This window comes from Phasianus colchicus, chromosome 4 (genome assembly GCF_987193195.1).
Source record: "Phasianus colchicus chromosome 4, bPhaCol1.hap1.1, whole genome shotgun sequence".
Classification (NCBI taxonomy): Eukaryota; Metazoa; Chordata; class Aves; order Galliformes; family Phasianidae; genus Phasianus; species Phasianus colchicus.
The window spans coordinates 45,121,432-45,142,708 of record NC_143439.1 but is presented as its reverse complement, the minus strand read 5'-3'; the positions used below and the strand labels follow the sequence as shown (position 1 = coordinate 45,142,708).

At 32.8% G+C, this 21,277-nt stretch overlaps 1 protein-coding gene across 3 annotated transcripts in view; it reads left to right on the top strand.

Annotated features, from left to right (window-relative positions):
• Positions 1-21,277, top strand: part of TUSC3 (tumor suppressor candidate 3) — a 110,745-nt gene that overhangs the window by 42,104 nt on the left and 47,364 nt on the right. For all 3 annotated transcript variants that reach the window (XR_016466156.1, XM_031588631.2, XM_090139396.1), the window contains exons 3-6: positions 5,001-5,118; positions 7,664-7,804; positions 8,464-8,604; positions 16,661-16,750. Coding sequence is in view for 2 of the 3 variants with exons in the window: in XM_031588631.2 (XP_031444491.1) it covers positions 5,001-5,118; positions 7,664-7,804; positions 8,464-8,604; positions 16,661-16,750 (490 nt within the window). In the remaining variant the exon portion in view is untranslated. The remainder of the gene's footprint in view (positions 1-5,000; positions 5,119-7,663; positions 7,805-8,463; positions 8,605-16,660; positions 16,751-21,277) is intronic.

The following is a 21,277-nucleotide window of genomic DNA, read 5'->3' as shown; positions in this document are numbered from 1 at the left end:
TTAGGAATTATAAGTCTGCAGTATTGATTTATTCTATGTCCAAAACAGATTAACTTGCAGGTATTTCTGAAAAGGTAACAAACAGCAAGTTTGTCATCTTTGAAACACAGATTGATTTGCTGATCATCTGAATGAAACATTTCCCGAACAGTTTTCTGGTGGTTGTGCTTAGGAAGAAGGAGCCTGGAGTGACTGGTAATGGAGAGAAGCTTGTGTACCCAGTGATTTTTTTTTTTCCTTCGTGCGTTGACCAGACTATTGTGTTTTTAAAAACTTTGTAAGTAGCATTGCACTGAAAGGTGCAGTGTTTACACCCATTAAATGAAGTTGTATATGTATCTATAAATAGGTGTGTGAGTGTAGAAATACATAAATGTATTTTTATGTAATTTATAAAACTGTATAATCGATGTTTTGCAGGTGTGGCACATCCTTTAAAGACTTGTTACATTTTGAGTGACTAGGCTGAATTATGTAAGAAATGATTATTTGTATCTTTTGGGGCAAGCTTGTAACTACTGCAGAAAGCCTGATGCAGAGTGATCTCCAACTCAATCTTTTTTGTTTGTTTGTTTCAGAATTGTAATAGGTAAGCTATAATTCAGTGTGTATTTTGTGTGTATTTGGGTGCTAAGCTTAATTTATTGTGTGTTTCATAAAGGATTCTTAAATTAAGTTGTCATCTGCTGTTGACTTATAATGTGCAGAAGGAAATGACAAAGTATACAAAAGAACAGAGGCCGCATATTTTTATCATTGTTCATCTTATCAGCAAGAGACATCTAAGAGGTTTTGTTCTTTTTATGTAGAAAAGAAAGGAAATCTATTAGTCTCACTGTTCAAGAAAATATCAGAGTACTGTTTTCAAGTAGCCAATCAAGTCAGCAGTTAAAACTAAAAACTAAAAAAAAAAGAAAATGTTGGTCAAGGAGATGTTACTAAAAAGAAAAAGAGAGGTTCTCTCCATCTGCCTCTCAGTGTTCTGCTGATTGATCAAGAGCAAAATAGCAAATAGTGAGAAAATCATTGCCATGTGTCTTAGCTGTACTGAGAGAGAATTGTATTTTAAACTCTTGTTCAGAAAAGGAACAGGGGGCATGGAAGGAGTCACTGAAAGTTCTATGTACGTTTGTTTTTCTAGTACAATTTAGAATCTTGATAGAATCATATAGAATAGCTTGGATTGGAAGGGACATTAAAGATCATCTACTTCATCTCTCTGCTGTGGGCAGGATTGCCACCCATTAGATCAGGCTGCTCAGAGCCTCGTCTAACCTAGCCTTGAATGCTTCCAGAGATGGGGCATCCAGCGTTTACTGGGCAACCTGTTCCAGTGCCTTACTGCCTTCTGAGTAATATCTAAACTCTTAGTCTAAATCTCCCTTCTTTTAGTTTAAAACCATTTCCCCTTGTTCTATCACTAGAGGTATGTATGGGTGAGTCCTGTTTTCCAGGATACTACTTATTTTTGAGAGGGGATCCTTAGCGTTGTTGTTGTTTTTGCGTTCCACTTCTCAGATTCTATAAAATATGATTTTGGTGTATCCTTTTATCTGCAGAATATTGGATCTATTGGAATGCTGTATATAGAACAGCATGGATTTAAACTAGCTTTCTGTTATTACTAATATTTAGATGACATAGTACAGCTTTTAACTACTATTCGTACTGTATCATTTTGTGCTGTGTGGGGAATATTCTGGATGTAGGGATAGGTTCTTTCATGCTTTCATAGAAGCAAATAAACATCCTGAATTTGTTATCTTTATACTAAGTAGCAGTAGTTAAAGTATGTCTTTAGCATCTTCCTCTCTTTTAGTGAAAGCTATTCCAAATAATATACAAGAGTTGCTTTAGAGTTAAATTACTGTATTGATCACAGTTTACTTAAGCAGATGGGTAGGAACTGGTAGGTCACCTGCTAGTCCATTCTTTGGCAATTGTACATTCCTTAATGTTTTTTTACAGTCCATAGTGTGCCAAAAAATAATGTTTCTTCTGCTTTCTTTGGCAAATAATTCCACACTTCAAGAACATTCCCTTTGTGCTTTCCATACTATAGTGCTGGGCTAATTGAGTAAAATTAATAAAATTTAATATAACTCAAATGATACAAATGTCATTATCTGCCATAGACACCTACATAACGAATCTTCCTAAATAAAACTTCTAATATCTAATGAGTGTAATACAACAGTACTTAATGAATGTAACATAAGAAATTTTGTAGAGCGTTTGCTTAGCATCTTTCTTTTCAGTGTGTTGAATATTCCAGGAAAACCTAGTAGAAAAACTTCATTTTGATCTGTTAGCTATTTTCTAAAAGCTTGATAGTATTACTGCTGGCATTGCTAGTTTCTAAGTTGCTACCCATTATTACAATATTAAGAAGTGACTAGCAGCAATGTCATTTAAATCTTCCCTAACAAAAATCCAGTCAAACATAACAGAACAGAGCTAACATTATTCTGATGAGTTCATCCCAAGTGTGGTCTTGCTGTATGTCTGTAGAGTATTTTATGTAATTTATAATGATAATAATTTCATACTATGAATGTATGAAGTGTTTCACACTTATAATGATAATAATTTCATACTAGAATAATTTCATACTATTATAATAATTTTATACAATTGATGTTACTTAATGTAAACAAATGATAGATCTGTTATTAACTAATGGTTGGGGTAGACAAGTAGATAAATGGTGATGGAGTTGATATTAACTGGTGTTAATTGGAGGTTGAATGTTTTATATTCAAGGGCTTACACTAATATTGCATTTAAAAAGGAATAACAAACACTTCAAAAATTAGTAATGCAATTTGTTGCATCAGCAGTATATCTCTTGGAAGTGATACAGAGGATGTAGTTTTTGTAATTTAATATAGTAATTGTAGGATGTTCTCCAGTAGTAATTCCATAACTTTGTATTCTTACCACTCCTACTTGCAGTCTCCCCCTTCCATGTTCTTTAAGAGCTGCTATGAGGGTGAACTGCAGAATGCTTTGCTGTCTTCAGTTATCATGCTTTGTTATAAAACATTTGTATGCTCTTATTGTAAATTTAAGAAAACTTTTTGCAAAATATTACTTTCTGAAGGTGTATTCTACCAATCATATATTTTTCAAAATAGTTTAACATAAAGATGCAAAAATACATAGAGATCAAGGGGAACAAGAGGCTTTTGCCAAACAGTAGAGGCATAACTGGAGTATCCAGATTTCCCAGAAAAAGTTTCTTCACAATTGAAAAGTAGACTAAGAAGAATACTAGCATGAAGATGAAGTGATTTTTATCTTGTTCTTATAATGAAAATGGTCCTGCTTTAATATAGCAGGTTTAACGGAACAATGCCCTACAGATACTACTTGATTTTACAGAATTCCTTTGATGTTGTCTGACTGCCCTCTTCAGGATGACAGTGAACATGTCTGCTTAATGTTGATATGTGGTTCTAGAAGCAACCAATTCAACACAAAATCCATTATTGTAATTGCAAATTTAACCTGTTGAATAATTGTTTTAAGTTGCAAGTTGTATTCAGTCAGTAAGTGTGAAAGTTGAGTTATGTTTTGTAAGATTTATTTTTTAAGGGGTAGAGATTTTTTTCATGATACATTTTATACAACAAAAATTTATTTCTAAATACAAGACAATTCCACTGGAGTTGTGTGTAATATATATCGTGCCTGAGGCTGGTCTCAGTTAAGAAGAAATGGGAGTGAGAGGTATTTTTTTACAACACCTATAGTCTTCTTCCTCTTCACTCTCAAAAAAATGATATTTTAGTGTTCAGTGCAGAGTTTCTGTCTTGAAGCTACAGTTTTTAATTAAAAGGTATTCTTTGCCATCATACACGTGGAAAATATTGCTATAGAATAGCATTTTGAGAAAAGCTGCAGAATACCTTAATACTGCTTTTGCATCTAACTGTATGCAAATAAACGTTGCCAAATATTGGAGTGTTGGTTTGAGGTCTACAACAGATGCTATTAATGTGATTAATCACTTAAATGGAAGTAGTTAGTGAAGGAGTATATGTAAAGATGAAAGTATTGCAGGGATCTCTCCAGGTTGTTTTCCTTTGCTTTTTTTTTGAATTATTTGTTGATATGGATTTATCCTGTTGAAGAATTTGTTTTATGTTTCTGTCTGTTGTTTTGTAGCTCTTCTCTGTGGGTAAGGATTCCCAGTGTTTCTTTTACTTTCTTCTCAGTGAAGACATGACCAGGTTTAAATCAAATGAAGCAACCAAACCAAAACAGGAACAACCTTGAATACAGAGCTGTGACAAAAGCCAATAGAAGCCTTTCTTACAAATACAAGTAGTAATAAAAATGACTTTGTAATGATGGTGGAAAGCATTATGTAATGCTGTTACATTGTGGAAAACTATCCTTTATCACTTCCAAAACATGTTTTATAGAAATAATCTTGAGCATTTTTCTGTTACTTACAAGCATCCTGTCAGTTTAATTGCTTCCCCAGTGTTTAACAGTTTTTTTGGCATAGTGAATAGAAGTTTTGAAATTTAGTGAAAAGAGCTTTTTCTATGCATTTGCTATTTTTGAAAGAATACTGCAGTCACATTTCTTCATGATATTTCCACTAGTTTCAGTATTCCCATATCCTCTTCCTCAAGTAAATTCTGGTACTGTACTTGAGGACCATGTGTCTCCATGCATAGATGCGCTTGCAGATCTCGGTGATGCTTGCTACTAGGGCCACTCCTGAGGTTTTTGTGTTTTCCGAGGCTTTTAAATGTGAAAAAGATTAACATCTGAAATGTTTCTGCTTTTAGTTTGACTTAAAACATTTGTAATTTTAGAGAAGGCAAGTATGAAGCAGAGATGCATAATGAGCTCAGACTTCTTTTAAAATTGATAACATGGATGTTGAGAGTGATATTGCAAGAGTAATTAATTTAACTGCTGCAGCTGGATGGAGTGTCTCTTTTGCCAGTGAATCCACATGGATGTATGCTTGTTTCTTTTAGGCAAGCTAATGAAGAATATCAAGTTCTGGCTAATTCATGGCGCTATTCGTCTGCTTTTTCAAACAAGCTGTTTTTCACAATAGTTGATTATGATGAAGGGGCGGATGTTTTTCAACAGGTAAATGCTGCATATTGTAAAACATTCTTAATACTATTTACTAATGAATGGACACTAGAAAACAATTATTTCCTTAGATACATACCTCTGTATGCACTTCGTGTGTAAATTCATTCTAGTTACAAATAACAGATGCTGGAATTTCTATGACTTTAACAAGGGCTGCTTATGCAAGTAGACACTTTTGGTATTTTCCAAGCGTGATTCATAATGTTTATTTATAAATTAACTGATACATATGGAAAACTTCATCAGTCCATTGTTAATGTGTTCTAGGCATAAATGTAATACAGAAAACATTTGTATTTAAAAATTTCCTTTAGAGAAAAAAGTATTTTAAAACTTTTAGTTCATTTCATATGAGAAAATATTCTTCAAATTTAGAACTCTTTGTCTGGAAGTTCTTAAGGCAAAATAAAATAGACTTCTGATTTTCTGTACTGACTGTGAAGAGTGAGGAATCAGTTCCTGGAGAATAGTCTGAAGTTCCCTCTTAAATTGAGTAGTCAAGAAAAAACACATTCCTGGAAAATGCTGCTAATTTCTGCTGTGACATTCTGTTTGATATTTATCTGTTGACTGAGGCAAAAAAGTGGAGATTAAGAAGAGTACTGAGTTTTGAAGCTCTCTATTTTGAATAAAGTTTTCAGGGAAAATCTCTAATATTTAATTTTCAAAAATTTAATGTTTTTGAAAGTTTAATTATTGTATTTCCTAAATATTTTTGCTTCCAAAAGACATTTTGGAATATGTTCTGTTAAGTATATTTGTCAATGGTTTACGTTTTACTTTATTAATTTTGAAATAACCTTAAAAATTTAATTTTATACTATCCTCTTTATAGCTACAATAATAGAAAATATATTGTTTAATCTTTCCTTAAGTCACCGGTGTGTATCAGAATAGTGTGGTCCAACTTTTTCCTTACGTAGAAGAGAAGAGCTAGAGTTTATTTCAGATTATGTGCATTTAAAGTCACATAAAAGTTATGCCAAATTAGATAAAATGTGTAAGTTTTACGTCTGCTTCTGAGAAATTCAGTGTTAAGCACAAGAGAACCAATTACCAATGACTTTTAACATGAATTTTGGAATAATTCTGACCTTGTGCATATGTATGCAAAGCAGTACTGATATAGTGATGCCTGCTATAGTGGTGCCGGAGCAAAAAAAAAAAAAAAAGGGGGGGGGGAGGGGGCAAATGAACAACAAAAAAAACCTACTAGCAATAGGTTAAAAAAAGAGTGGCTTTTTGACTTTATCCCATTTGTAGAGAAATGACAAAACATCTGCAAACCTGCTTTCCCGAGGCCCTGTACAATGATGTCAGAAGGTTTCTGTCTCTCTCTAGTTTTTAAATCTTATTTTTACACAATATTTTGTATTTCACAACAGCTCTCTTATCCTTTCTATGGATATTTTTATTTAGATATTAGTTCACTAAGGAAGTTGGCTGTTTTTTACTTAGATGAAAAATATTTAAATATCAGGTAATTTCTAATGATAGAATCAGTTCTGTACTTGATTAGATAATGTTTTGGTAATGTGATAGAAGTCATTTTGTAGGAATGAAACAAACAAGATTGTTCTTCATTTGTTATTCAAAGATCTTCTTATTGCATCATTTTATCTAACTTTAATATTTTTCTCAAGTGGCTTTTTTTTTTTTTTTTTGCTCCGAGACGGACTAAATGTGGAGGAATGTTATATAGTAAAACTATAACATCCTGTGTCATCTAGCAAAGCTAGATGAGAATATAAATCTATTTGTTTATCTTATTTGAGTTTTTTTTTTTTTCCCCTTGTACGAATATAGCTGCAGAACACAGTGAAGCATACACTGGCTTTTATTTATTTTAATTATAAGAGATCTGAAATCTATTGATGTATATTTAAACAAATGTCCAAAATTGATACACAGTGAGTAGTTCCAGTGACATCAGCATGTGACTTAACATTTGTGTGATGCCTAGAGAAAGTTATGTTACCTAAGGCAGTTATGTAAGCCATTTGGAATTCAAACAAGACTAATCATTATTGGGTTGTCTGTCATCAAGCCGGTGGAGGTGTAGATGAGTAGTTTAGTCTAGATAACTTTGGATTGGTGACAGCTAGGGAAGAGAAACAATGTCAATCTCTTTTAAACATGTTTTCCTTTGAATTTCTACATAATATTCTTTAATTGATTGGAGGGAGATGAGGTCTCTGTTTTACTAATTACAGGGAAGCTCCTATAGTGCGTGGGAACTATAAAGCATAAGATACTCATACTCAGAAAAGCTTGCAGGTGCAATACTCTGAACCGTGAAACATCCCAAAGGCTCTACCAGAAGAAAATAGCAAGAAATGCTCTGAGCACTCTTTTTACAGGACTGTGCATAAAGATGTACTAAAAACAAACAAAAAAAAAAAGCAAAAACTTATTATTTGGGAAGGCAAATACTGTTTTTCACACTAATTATGCTTATGTTGTCTGGTACATAAAAAATAAACATTTTTAGGTATGAAGTTACTAACTTTTTTTGCTATTTTTCCTGGTTTTATAGCTTAATATGAACTCTGCTCCGACTTTCATGCATTTTCCTCCAAAAGGTAAACCCAAGAGAGCTGACACATTTGACCTGCAGAGAATCGGATTTGCGGCTGAACAGCTAGCGAAATGGATAGCTGACAGAACAGATGTTCATGTAAGTCAACAATTTTAAAAGTTGGAGCCAAATGTATGTACCTTGGTAGTTTGAGACAAGTGGATGATAAATGTCATCTCTCCTTAATACCTGTTTTCCCCTTGAACGTGGAATCTTGACAGCATTAAAAAAATATATATATATATAAAAGGAAAAAAGTAGTAGTCATGGTAGCTGCAGTTTGAAGATTGTGCTTCTTTGTAAATTATATGTGGTCTTTTCTAGATGAAGTGGTGATATTGTGATAATTAGTTCTTAATAAGTAGTATGTGCTTGCAATAAAACATACAAAATAAATAAATCCAAAGCAGCTGCTCCTAATTCAGACACAACATGCATATCTGTTTAAAATTATAATTATTACAGTATATTATATATATACATATTTTTTTTATGTTTTTTATGTCAGTTTAATTTTCTTAAGAGTTAAGAATGGAAATATTGTGTATTTAAGTTTTCAGATTAGTAGCAAATCATTAGTGCTTAAAAACTGTTTTCCTATTACTGAAGCTAGTACTGTTTCTTCTTATTCATGGATACATTCAGTGATTAGCGTTTGTTAACACCAGACTTCAGATGTTCATTGTTTGTCTGTAATGAAGGTATTCTCTGTGTACGAATTTCTTTGTGATCTGTATGTTTGCATTTATCTTTTTCAGATTAGAGTGTTCAGGCCTCCAAACTACTCTGGTACAATTGCTCTGGCTCTTCTGGTATCTCTTGTTGGTGGATTGTTATATCTAAGAAGAAATAATTTAGAATTCATCTACAACAAAACTGGCTGGGCTATGGCAGCTCTGGTATGCACTTTTTCCATATGTATGTGCTTTGAATTAGTTTCCTGTTTTAACATATTTTGTTACTTGCACAGCAGCGTAAAATCTGTCAGTACATACATCAGGGTGGTACTAACAGATGAAGATTCGCAATCTTAATCTTGAAGCTAACTCTTGTCAGCAGTGATCATCAGTTACTAGGAATCATTTACTGAAAATAAATGTTTTTCTTCAGTTGTTAGCTGCAGATTGTTGTTTGAACTTCAGGAGAAAAATATGTCTAATAGAAAGTATTACTGATGTTTGTTGTTATCATTCAACATTCTCTTTGCAAAAGCAGTAATGTTATGGTAGACTCTGTGGATATTGATGAATATTGCTTTAGAGTAATGAAAGGTTAAGAAAATTAACAAAGATTTTATACGTTTGTAAGAAAATGAAACAAGAACAAAAAAACATGAAGATGGAATTCTTGCATGGTGGATTCACTAGTACTGTCCTTAACAATACACTGTTAACCTGCATGAAGGATTTTATACAGCTGAGGGAATTTTAATCTAGCCAATGAATTGTTATAAAAAGTCAACTAAACCATTATGGCCATAAATAAAGAATTAAGTTTAAATGTGCATTGGCCATAAACTGAAACAAAGTTCCAAATGAAAATGAGAAAGAAAATCTTCAGGTTGAGTGTGACTGAGTACTGGAACAAGCTACAGGCTGTAGTCTCCTCTGGAGATATTTAAAACCTACCTGGACAGTTTTCTGTGTAACCTACTGTAGAGAACCTGCTTCAGCAGGGAAGTTGAACTGGATGATCTTCAGAGGTCCCTCCCTACTCCAAAGATTCTGTGGTTTGTGGTTTCTTCTCCTGTGATTGAGCAATACAAGACAAAACGCTACCTTCTTATGACACTCAGCTGATGAGCTCACTGACGACTTTTATTACATCAATTCAAGGAAGAAGTTACCTAGTACCTGATAGGTTGTAATTCATTTTGATCTCTAAATGATTAACAAGATCTTGAAGCGAAGTCACTGTTCAGAACTCTTTAATATTTGGCTTTTTAATGCCACTGTTGAATAGTCAGTACTGATAATGCTGTTCACTCACATGCTATCATAGCATTTATTTCTATCACACATGGGTACATAGTATACATTCTTTTGTTTAAGTGCCGTATTGGTTTACCCCGTACATTAAGCAAGGATTGAATCCAATATTTCAAATCAACTACCTGAAGGACTGAATTTAAGTTTCCTTTCAATTTAGAGAACCAAGGGCAGAATGTGTTCTTTGTTCCAGAATGTCATTTGAAGTATACTGAGCTGTAGCAGAAAGTTTTCACAATTTCCTTCCAAAGTATGTCTGTTCCCTATAGTTAGTTCCATGTACTTGTCTAGATTACTGGAATTTATCAATGATAAAATCCAGAAAATACCAGAAAGCTTTTGATAAGGATACATAGCAACTATTGGAATCTTACTTGAATATTTGGATGTCACCTGTGTTAAACAATAATGAGCATAATAAAATAGATATTTGTGTCAAAAATCATATAACAATATGTAATCAATAGAATTTCCTGTGTTTAACCATGTACCGTGTCTGTGGACACAGCAATTTTATTCCAATTTCATGCATCAGTGTTTCTGACCAGAAACTTTATGTTGGTAAGGGGGGAGCGGGAGGAGTTGTTTTCCATCTTGCAGAGGTTAAAACTCAGTTCTTCAAATGAAGAATAATTTTATTACAATCTGCATCAAATAAATAGTTGAATACATAATTAACTTAGAACTAAATTAGGGAAGTAAATGCATCAATTTATTTCTCAAAATATTTGCTGTTATCCCTAGGAGCTGCTTGACATTTTACATCTGTACATAACTGTAAACTACAGCATAGAAAACTTCTAATTACAGTAACCAATCTCCTTTGGAGAGAGTCACTGTCTAAATGTGATCAGACATTTTAAAAAAAACCAGCGCAGTGTTTGTGCCTTTCACTACTCATCATCCTACTGATTGCATTAATAGGTAATAATAGAGTTTAAAGGGATAAAAATGACATCAATGTGATTTACTGCTGTTTCTTATACTGCTTCCAGTACAATCTGTTTATTTTAAAGATGAATTGCACTTCAAAGGATATTTTAGAAAAACATCTTATCTGAAAGTAAATAAGAAGGTAGCAATTAACCATGACTTTAGCTATTTTTTAAAAAAAACATGTTCATTACTCTCTTACCTTCACAATGTTGTCAAAGCCCCATGGCAAAAAGTGATATTTGAGCAAAATTTATCCAGTTACTGTGAGTCCTTTCAGTTTTAATCAGATCTATATGGACATACAAGTTAACAGTGAAATTTCTTTTGGTGGAGTCAGCAGGGAGTCCAAATTTCAGGCTTTGCACAGATGACTTCAGATCCTCTGTATGTTCTGTGAAATGACTAGAATGAGTCAGGATTCATAGAAATGAAAATAGACAGCCATTAATATATTGATTCTAAGATATGTGATTGCGATTGTCTTATGTTAGTACTTTTTTTCTACCACTGAAAATTACTTTGTTTACTAAAAATTTTAAATGTTCTTTTTTTTTTTTTTTTTGGTTCTTTTGAAGAGCTTTAAATCTCCTAAATATTGGATAATTGCTTTTGTTTGATTTTAATGATTTAATTTCTTCCTAAAAAATAGAAAAAAATTCACTCTATAAAGCACCTCTATGAGCAGAAGAAAAAAGAATACCAGAAGTGTTGACTAGATTTATATTTGATACGACCATCAACAGCAATGAGTTGTCTTAGAAGTAATATTTTCAGCAGTATTTTAATTGAAAAGAATTGGAATGCCATTTTTGATGGCACATGTTATGGTTTTGATAGGCTCAGAATTGAGAGAACTTTCAACTCATGCATTGATTCCAGCTCCAGTTAACAGAGGACTCAAATTAATTTTGTCCTCAGCATTAAATTGAGCAGTAGCAGTGCAATTAGCTGTTTTCATCTGCTTGTGGAAGCACCACAGACTCAGTAGTACCTTGTATGCCTTAGGCGTTTTGCAACATTACCCAGAAGACTTCTAGAATGGCAAAAGCTGGTGGTTGAGTACCTAATATTAAAAAAGATATCTTTTGGAATCACACTCAAAATTTATCCCCTGTATTATTTTAGACTTTAATTCAATTCTTACTACTCATCCATGGATATTTTTCATTCTATGTGTAGCGCAAAAATGAGGAGGGATTTGGACTTCAGTCCTTAGATATTTGCAGAGTCATTCATTTTATACTGATAACAAAAAGCAATTTGGGTTCTTGTCAAGACTCTTCATTTCTTAAGCAGGGAGTAAAAGGTCAGATGGCGTAAGCTGAGCAAATTTCTAACATTTTAGATAAGGAATTGCTACGTTTGAGACAACGGTTCTAATGCTGAGAAAATATTTGTTCAATTGACTAGAAAGTAGCAATGGGAGAGCTTTTCAAAACAGTTTATTTACCAGATAGCCACCATGCTTTTCTGTATGTAGTTTTCAGTTTCATTTTCGGTGTGTATTTCAGTTTTGCCTATGGTGTCTGAGAGGGCAAAGTCTGTGCTCAGATTCCAAGACACCTGCCTAGGAGTTGATTCTTCTGGACAAAGAATGTCAAATCACTTGAATGAGAAGATGAAGCATGTATTTACTGTTGTCTTAACAGTTAGTGATTATGAGAGATATAATCTGTACCAATACACTACACAGTGCTTATATCGTATAGTACATTCATCATCAGTTACAGCTCCAAAGAAACTTGAAGGCTGCTATTAACTTCTTTACCTTCTTCTGGAAATGAGGATAGGTAAGCAATTTGTTTTATTCCAAGATACAGAAGGAAAAAAATCAGTCTACTATATGTGGGAACTCCAAAAAACCCCAGCAACTAATGCAAGTTATTAAAGTATTTTTTTTTTTACCCATAGTTAGAAGCTTTAGAGATGCAAATCACACTTAAAGATACAGAAATGCCTTCTCTTTGCTTGTATACTGTAGTTCCTGTCCTTGAAATGTCTGTGCCTTGCAAGAGATTCTAAGATGTGATGGATTGCTCTTCAGAAATTGAGTACAAATCCTGCAGCCTTTATTGAATGCAAAAGCAAATTTAAACTGGGTAGAAGGGATTAAATTTCTTTAGAACGGTAGTTGTGAGTTGGATAAAATGTACAAATCTAGAGTAATTATAGAAACTGGGTACAGAACTGGCTGCCTGGGTCTCCTCATTTTTGAAATTAGGCTTCTATTTAACTACATTTATAAATTAATCTAGATTTTTTTTTTATTATTTTTTATGTGTTACAAAATTATTGCCATGTTTTGTGATCTATGCTTGTGGAGAGATATAGCTGCTTTGCGTTGTACCTGCTAGCAGGAAGTTTTATTTTTAAATGGCCTTTTAAGCCTCTAATAATTTTATTAAATAAACTGCAGATAGTGTTAAACAATGCTTATACCTCTGAAGAAGTAACACATTAAACCTAAATCATTTGACAAAGTTTTGAAAGTTTGAGAACGGTAGAGAGATTTTCTCCATATACTTGTAAGGTTGCCTCTAACTAGCACTTCAGGGTTCTGGAGGAACTCTGGATGGTTAGTTACCTAGCGTCTACTCTTAGGAAACTTCTGGTACACACAGGCACACCACTGGTGAATTCAGACCCATTCCCTCTTACCAGAACTAAACCTGAGATTTTTCACTGTGAAACCATTGAGAAAGACACCCATTTGCAATTTGTTCTGATTTCGTGAGCATACAGACCTGTTTATATATATGGTGTACTTATGTTGAGGAGTGTAGTTGAGGTGTGCTTCATTGCTATTGAAACCATCTTGTGGATATTTTGCCCTGGAACCATATAGTGATGAAGCAAATTATTGGTCCTTCCCTCTCTGTACTGCTTTTGTTGATCATTCTGTTCCACACTTTGCTATTATCATGTAGATGCAGAACAAGCTAGTTGGATCAAGAAGCTCCTAAAATAGCTAAATTCTGAGCTCCCCTGGTAATTGAGGTGGCATGCAGCTGGTAAAATATTCTGGGAGTATGAGGAGGAGAAAGAAGGGGGAGCAGGCGTATGGAAGGGCTGTCCTTGGTGAGGTGTGAGTGATATTGTATCTGTAGAACTGCTAAAGGAGAGACTCTAATCTGCCTGGGTAAGTGGAGTTGTAAATCCTTTTAAGTTCATAGAGGAAAATGCTTCAACTTTAATCTTCTTTCTACACTTTTAATCCTTTCTACCTTGACAAAATTCAAGAACACCGGAAAGGGACGATTTCTCTGCATATGAGTTTTTTCATTGTAATCAGTACCATACAAACCTATAAAGTAAACATAAAGTCATTAATCACATGTTGCAAGTAATTCAGAGAAGTGAGTTTGATCCTGAGAAACATCAACTCACAGTAATAAGAGTTGTGGAAAATTTGGATTCCAAAGCATGGGATCATATGGAAACCTAGGGATTTGGATTGCTAAGCACAGGATATCACACTATCTGTAACACATGCATCAGTTATAAAAATAGTGGGGTATATTTCAAATAAGTTTTACAAATACTAGAAGTCCATAGATTCCAATTATAAATACTGTGGAACAGTACCTCAGTGATAGCAATAAATGAATATGGAATGGAGCAAAGTAAGCTTGAATGTCAAGTACTATATGTAGTATACCGAATGCTTGCTTTAGGGATATGATGGAAATACTAAAGTATCTAAAGTAGATTAAAAGGTTCTTCCAAGTATTTTCTCCTGGGTATTTTTTGTTAGATGCTACTGTGTTGAGAGGCAATTTATTTATACCAGCAAACGTTAGAGAGCTTCAGTAATTTGAGAGAATTCTTAGTTATGAAGTGTATAATTAATAAAAACTGAGTGTTTTTCATGTTTATGTACGGAAACAGATTTGATTCAGGAGACTGTGAATTAAATGCATTAATTTAAGAATAAGTAAAATGATCATTTTCATTAAAAACCTGGTTTTTTTGATGTTTTACTTTCCAACTGCCTAACTCTCTGGTTTTCATCTCTCTCACCTCACTTTTCTTACCCTCTTCAGTTTCTACACTTTTACCTTCACATAAGCTATCTATTGTATGATTCATCACCAAAATTACAGTGTAAATTCCCAGCTAAAATGATCTGCAAGATGTTTCTCTTTGCCAGTAATTGAAGCATAGTCTTTTCACTTTATTGCGTATTAATAATTAAAACATAATCAGTTTGCTGATAATCACTACCAGTATGCTTTCATCTGCCATATTAATTACAATACTGTTACACTCCAAGTCCTGTTGTGTAAAAAATGAATCACACCTTATATTCAGAACTAAGAATTTGTTCTTGTTGTAGTTGAAATCTAACAGTGTATTCTAAGAATTATTATTAAACCAGATATGGTAATTACATAAAAAAAAAAACAAACAAAAAAAAAAAAACAAAAAACAAAAAAACCCCACAAAACATTTTTGCTATTTTCTTTATACTGATTGCAAACTGTCAGTAGTAATAACACATTTAAAATTTTTATGTACATACTTCCTATTATCTTTCCTTTCTGAATGTCATGGTTAGTCTTCCAGTTTTCTTTGGAACTTGAGATCTTTTGGCTTTGGTCTGGGAAAAGGGATTATTATGGTAAGTTCTCAGTGTTCTAAATTCTTCACTGGGAGAAGAATGGTTTCTTCTTTGCCCTGGAACTATTTGGGGATACTTCAAAATTTTGTCCTTTATTCTGTGATCTACAATTACACTTTAAATCAAAATTTACAGGATAAAAGGATGCATCTTTTCCCTTTGTTACCCCTAGGACAGGTTTTTACCAGCTTCCTTGTCTCATTTCATTGTCTTGTTTCATTTCACTAGTATCATCATGTGCTCCCTTCCCTACCATTCTGTACTGTGTCTTGTGTTACTGCTTTTGATATCTCTGCTATTATCTCATGCCTACACTACATCATTATGTTGGTCATAGCTAATTCATCCTAACGAGAGTAGAAAAACAAAATTTGTGCACTACAGATATCCTCAAAAGTAATATAGATTAGGCATAGCTATCTGATCTTTTTCTATAAAACCTGTCAAGATTCAGTCCTAAGTTGTTTGAAGTTGATTCAAAATGTATTGCTAGAGAGTCCCTACTGGGCTAAAGAGCTATGCTGGCTTAAATTTATTTCACAAATGCATTGCTAAATATTATTTCCAGAAAAGCTGAAGAGCTCCTCTGCACCTTTTTAAAAAAAAACAAAAACAAATTTCTCTTCTCTGGTTTAGCAAGCCATCCCAGTAAAAATAAATAAAAATTTTACACCTTCTTATTGATGTGACTGTACTATGCTAGGGAGAATATACATATACAGCAAAAATGAGAGTATATGTGGAAGCTGAACATATATATATTGATAATATATATTGAAGTTTTTAAATGATTATTTATACTAATAAATCATAAACATTTACATATTTAGAAACATATTTATCAGAAACATAACAATTTTTCTAATTTAGTAATCAGAAGGTTATTACACTTTCCTCTTTAAGATTGTCATAATGACTACTGCTATGACTATGATTTTTGTCAATGTAGATTCTGCAGTATGACCATTTGCAAGTATTTCAGTTTTCATAGATTCCTAATCTAGCTGCAGTAAAGGGAATTTCCTTTTCTGTTGTCACAACTGTTGTTTTTTGTCATGACTAAAATGAATCACAGTCATTTAGGACACACAATGGGAATTTCTTAAATGGATGGGTAATTCAATTTTTTTCTGGTGTGTTTTTATGTTGTTTCATATACCTTATACCAGACTGCTAAGCTAAAGATTTGTTGTAGAGGCAGAAATAACTTCATGAAAGGTTGCAGAAATCTTGAATTGTAGTTTTCAGAATATTTGCAATAAATGCCTTCTACGGTCATGAGTGTTTTTTGCCATATTGGTATGTAAATGTGACAATTCCAAGTACACATAAAGAGATGATTATTTCAAGTCAGATCCTGAAAATTTGCCTTTGTAAATGACTGATTGTATTGGTCTTCTGTTTTTCTAGTGTGTTGTGTTTGCTATGACATCTGGTCAGATGTGGAATCACATCCGTGGACCCCCATATGCTCATAAGAATCCTCAGAACGGACAAGTGGTGAGTTAATTCTTTTATTTTTATTTTGGGGGAAGGGGGAGAATTTCACTTACTTCACTGAATCTGTGACTACAGATTTTTGCACTGTATGACACTGGGCCAGAGTCTGAAGTCTCAAATTCCAAGCATATTCTGTTACAGAATTTTTGGTGTTTTAGAAAATTCTACTGCCTTTGATTTGAACAATGAAATTTCATAATTCTTTTAACATGCTCCCAGCTGCAGTGAATATACTATAAAGTGTTTCATAGCACACAGTTTCCACTGCTCAGTGATAAATGGATTTTGTCTTTTTATAGAAACATATTCTCTCTAAATGTGAAAAGCAATTTTTTTTAACTTACACAAACCTTTGAGATCTATAACCTTCTCGTCTTAAGCATTTTAGTTAGAAAAGTTGACAAAAGAAACACATTAAAATATTTGCCATTTTCCATCATATCTGTCAGATTCCTGCTGAATGTTCAGAAGTTTATGTAATGCTTTTTCCTGTATTTCATTACTCCTTCAATTTAAGTTCTCTATCAGCTTCTTAGAACGTTACCACTAACTGAACACTCCTGAAATTGACATTATACGCTGATTATGCTGTCTTTGAAAGAGTTTTCATACTTGCTCCTTTCTGCTCATAAATTAACAAACATTCGTCAGAACTCACAAGGAGAAACTCTTTGCCTACTTTGGGGCAGGGCAGGTAAAGAAGACCATGTATACTTTTCTAATGAATTGTTGTGAACCTTAGGCAGTGCATATATGGTATGGCATGTTCAGCCACGTTCAGCTTTGGCAATCACTAGTTAAAAGAGATTGGCTGATATCTTGGAACTTAAAAGAAAATTTATTCTCTCTGTGTCTTAATTGGACTTGCAAAAAAAAAATGATGTTTTGATTACTGGTCTGCTTTGTATCAGGAATATAACAGCATACTGAGATCATAAAATGACATAATTCAATCTGTCAACCTTGTTATGCAGAAGTAGAGCTGGTAATGTAGTAAATAATCTTTGTAAAATACAGTTTATAAAAGTTTAAAATTTTTCATTACTGCTTTGCGATAATAAACTTGTGAAGTTTTCCAGTACAGTGACAGAAAGAAGAATACTGCATAGAAAAAGAACTGCTTCTGTTAGTCTTTACCATACTTAGTTTTATACACAGTGCATTTCTTAGATTTGTTTCTGAAGTATAATCTACTTTAAATCATTTAAAAATATCCCTTTTATCCTTTTTCAGTCTTTGCCATCTTGTTTTGTTTTTCTATAGCATGAACTCAGATTCACACTCCTGCTGCTACTTTGGTAGTGCAAACACAAACAACCAAATAATGAAAATAACCATAACGGTGATCTTAAATTCTAGTTGCTAAACTGCTGTATTACTCAACATGTATACTTATTTATTTTTATTCCACTAGATGTCTTAAGGTAGGTTATTTTCATTCTCTGTTACACTTCCCACATGTTCATGTGTCAGTGCTTTAATCTCATTGGAGCTGCCTTGGTCAGTATGTAAAAAGTCAAATTCTAAGGATTTAAAAAGATGAAGGTAAATACAGGATCATGAAGCTTCTGATTAATTTAACATATCACTGACCAGTAGTGTTGCAACTTAAAGCTCTGATTTTTACAAGTGCTAGAAGCTTAAGTGTTTTGCAGACCATTATATGACATTTTTTCAAAAAAAAAAATTATTGAATATATTCCTATTTCATTTTATCTGACAGTCATCTATGTTCCTCTGAATCTTAAGTCATAAAGCTACTTATATAATGCTTCTGTAAAATTTATTCAGCCATGATATTAATAAGCATTGTTTTTGTATTGTTTGTAACTGCAATTTTTATATCTGAATGAAATTTAACTCATTGTTTTATTTCCAATGCCCAAGACTTAGTACCAATTTCAAATTTACATGCCAATACAAGGATTTCTTGTATATAGTACCGACAAACTACTTTCAATGATCTTAGCATTTAAACTCTGGTTTTCAAGAGAAGGCACAGAATAGCTCACCAAGCTTGGTTGTTTTATTTTTAGATTCAACTTCAGCTTTTTGAATTTCCTAAGAGTTAGTAGTTCATTCTCTACTGTAGGGTCTAATATGGCACCGGACTTTAAGAGGGATAATATTCTGTCTTTATCATAAACTGTTTCTTGCCGTCTCCATTTATTTGCTTAGTTCTTGTCATAATTTTAGTTTCACTTCATTTAGTTTCACTTCATTTCACTTCCTTAGATTTCTTTAAAAAAAAAAAAAAAAAAAAAAGATGAAAAGCCATTTGTTTGCTTGCCTTAAACAACACTAGTTCTTAGAATCATTTTATTGTAGAAGTACTGCTAACATTTCTTAAAATTTTTAATTTCTGCTCTGCACTTATGATTCTTTGCTTGATTACCAAAATTACTTTGATTATGTGATTATATTTTTGGAATGAAGCTTTTAAGCCATATTTCTGTAATTTTGAGTAAGTCTGTTCTGTGAAGTGGATGTGCTCTCTTACTGAGGTTGTTGGAGTTGCTTTCTGTATTTATCCCTGCATTCAGCTAATTTTAGTTTTGGGATTCATATATTATCTTAAACTTCCGCTTTATGTTGACCAAACTAGTTCAAACTAGTTGTGCTAGATTTTTGTCGTGATGTTATCTGTTGTATTTTTGGATAACGAGTTGAAGGACAAGCTTGATCTAAAAATAATGAAAATAGTTTTGAAAGCTTATAATTTTCCTTCATTATTTAGAAATGATTAGAATTTGGAAAGTTTGTGTGGAGCGGGAGATACTATATTTTTCTTGTCAGATACTAGATGACTTTCTGTACAAGCTGATGCTTTGTGAAATGGATAATAGTTTTCCTTGCCACTATATTAATTGGATTTTTTTCCTGTGTCTTGTATTTTAAAAACTTGTTAAAACTGTTCAAGTGTAACAAAAAGTATGTTGTTAGGAAGTAATTTTTATACATTTTGGTATTCTTTTAATGGATCAAATATAAATATAAATGTGTCTTTTACATTACAATATTGTTTAACAGTTTTAAAACGGAAGATTTTTATCCAGGAACTGTCTTTAAAATATCACTTTTTAAACTGTCTCCCTGATGGGGATGTCTAGTAACCTGTGTGTTTCTGTAGATAAATGAAAAATGTCTGACCTCTGATTCATTTTTCCATTTGCCAATGTAAAGATAAGGTTCTCTATGAAAATTTATAATTGGACTATGAAGGTATTGAATTCACAGCAGCTTTCTATACCTAAGTAGCAAAAACAATTTTCATTCAAATCTGATAAAAATGAAAGCAGAAACAAACCACCAAAACAACCGCCTGAACTGTTTCTTGGAACTGTCATTAGAAATATCTTCCCTCTCAAGCTCAGTAGATCGTAGTGAATAGTCTTTTTGCTTTCAACATTTTCTGAATATGAATAAATTGTATTTGGAATGTGTGATTTTCCTGAAAGTGGCCATGTTATTTGATTGAGCTTCAATATATAAAAATGTCATTTTCTGTATGACAGAATATATTTATACTGTGCATTTCTTTTGGATTTTTTTTTTTTTTAAAGTTCACACAGGTTATTGTCCCAGTGTCTAATATAAGATATCCAGATTAACCTTGTACCATAGCAGTGGTTTGGTGCATCCATCAACAATAATTATAAATGTACTATTAAAAATACTTTTTTTTACTGGAATAGCTAATCATGTTAATATACTTGATAGAAGTGAGAAGTAGATTATTTACTTAGGATTTATTCAATGAAATAGATTTTCTGTAGTCATCACAACTGAATTTTCTCAGAAACTTTCTGTAGTAAAGGGTTTCTCTAGTCTTTTCTTAAAATTTCCATCATGATTCAGTCAAAAAAAACCCTTAACAATTGGCAGTGTAAGGAGTGGAGCTAATGTAAAGTTAAACAAAGTATCAATTAATTCTGTTAACAGATCAGGGCATTAAAGTGAACAACATTGTAGCGTTTGGAAAAATATTAACAGATGTATGTGTCCTAATGTTTGAGGTTGAAGGAGGAGTAGTCATGTTGGCCTTTCAATAACTTTCTGTATACCAAAGTTTCTGTTTCTACTTTGATACCAGAAAAGGGCGATCTTACCCAATGTTTTGCACCCATTTTTAATGTGGGAAGAATAGGAGGTAAGAATTCTCATGACAAAACGTTTTTAGATGAGAGATAAGAACCTCTAAATTTTCAATTCTTGACGCATACATACTGTAAAAATTTAGATAGGCTCATTTTATTGCAGTTCTGTATTTTGGCTCAGTAAAGATTGGACACATGCTCATCAAATAAAAGTGGATTCTGGACAATCAAGTAGGCAGCAAGTATTTTGTCATGATAAAATCCAATTAAAAAAAAAAGCAGCCAGATTTTAATTACTACTCATAACAACAGAAATTCAATTTTAATTGATCAGTATTTTCAAGTAATAAACAGTTCTTCCCACTGCCCCCCTTCCTTTTAAGTATGTGTTGATAGTCTTCTAGAAGCAATTCAGTTTCATTTGGAAAAC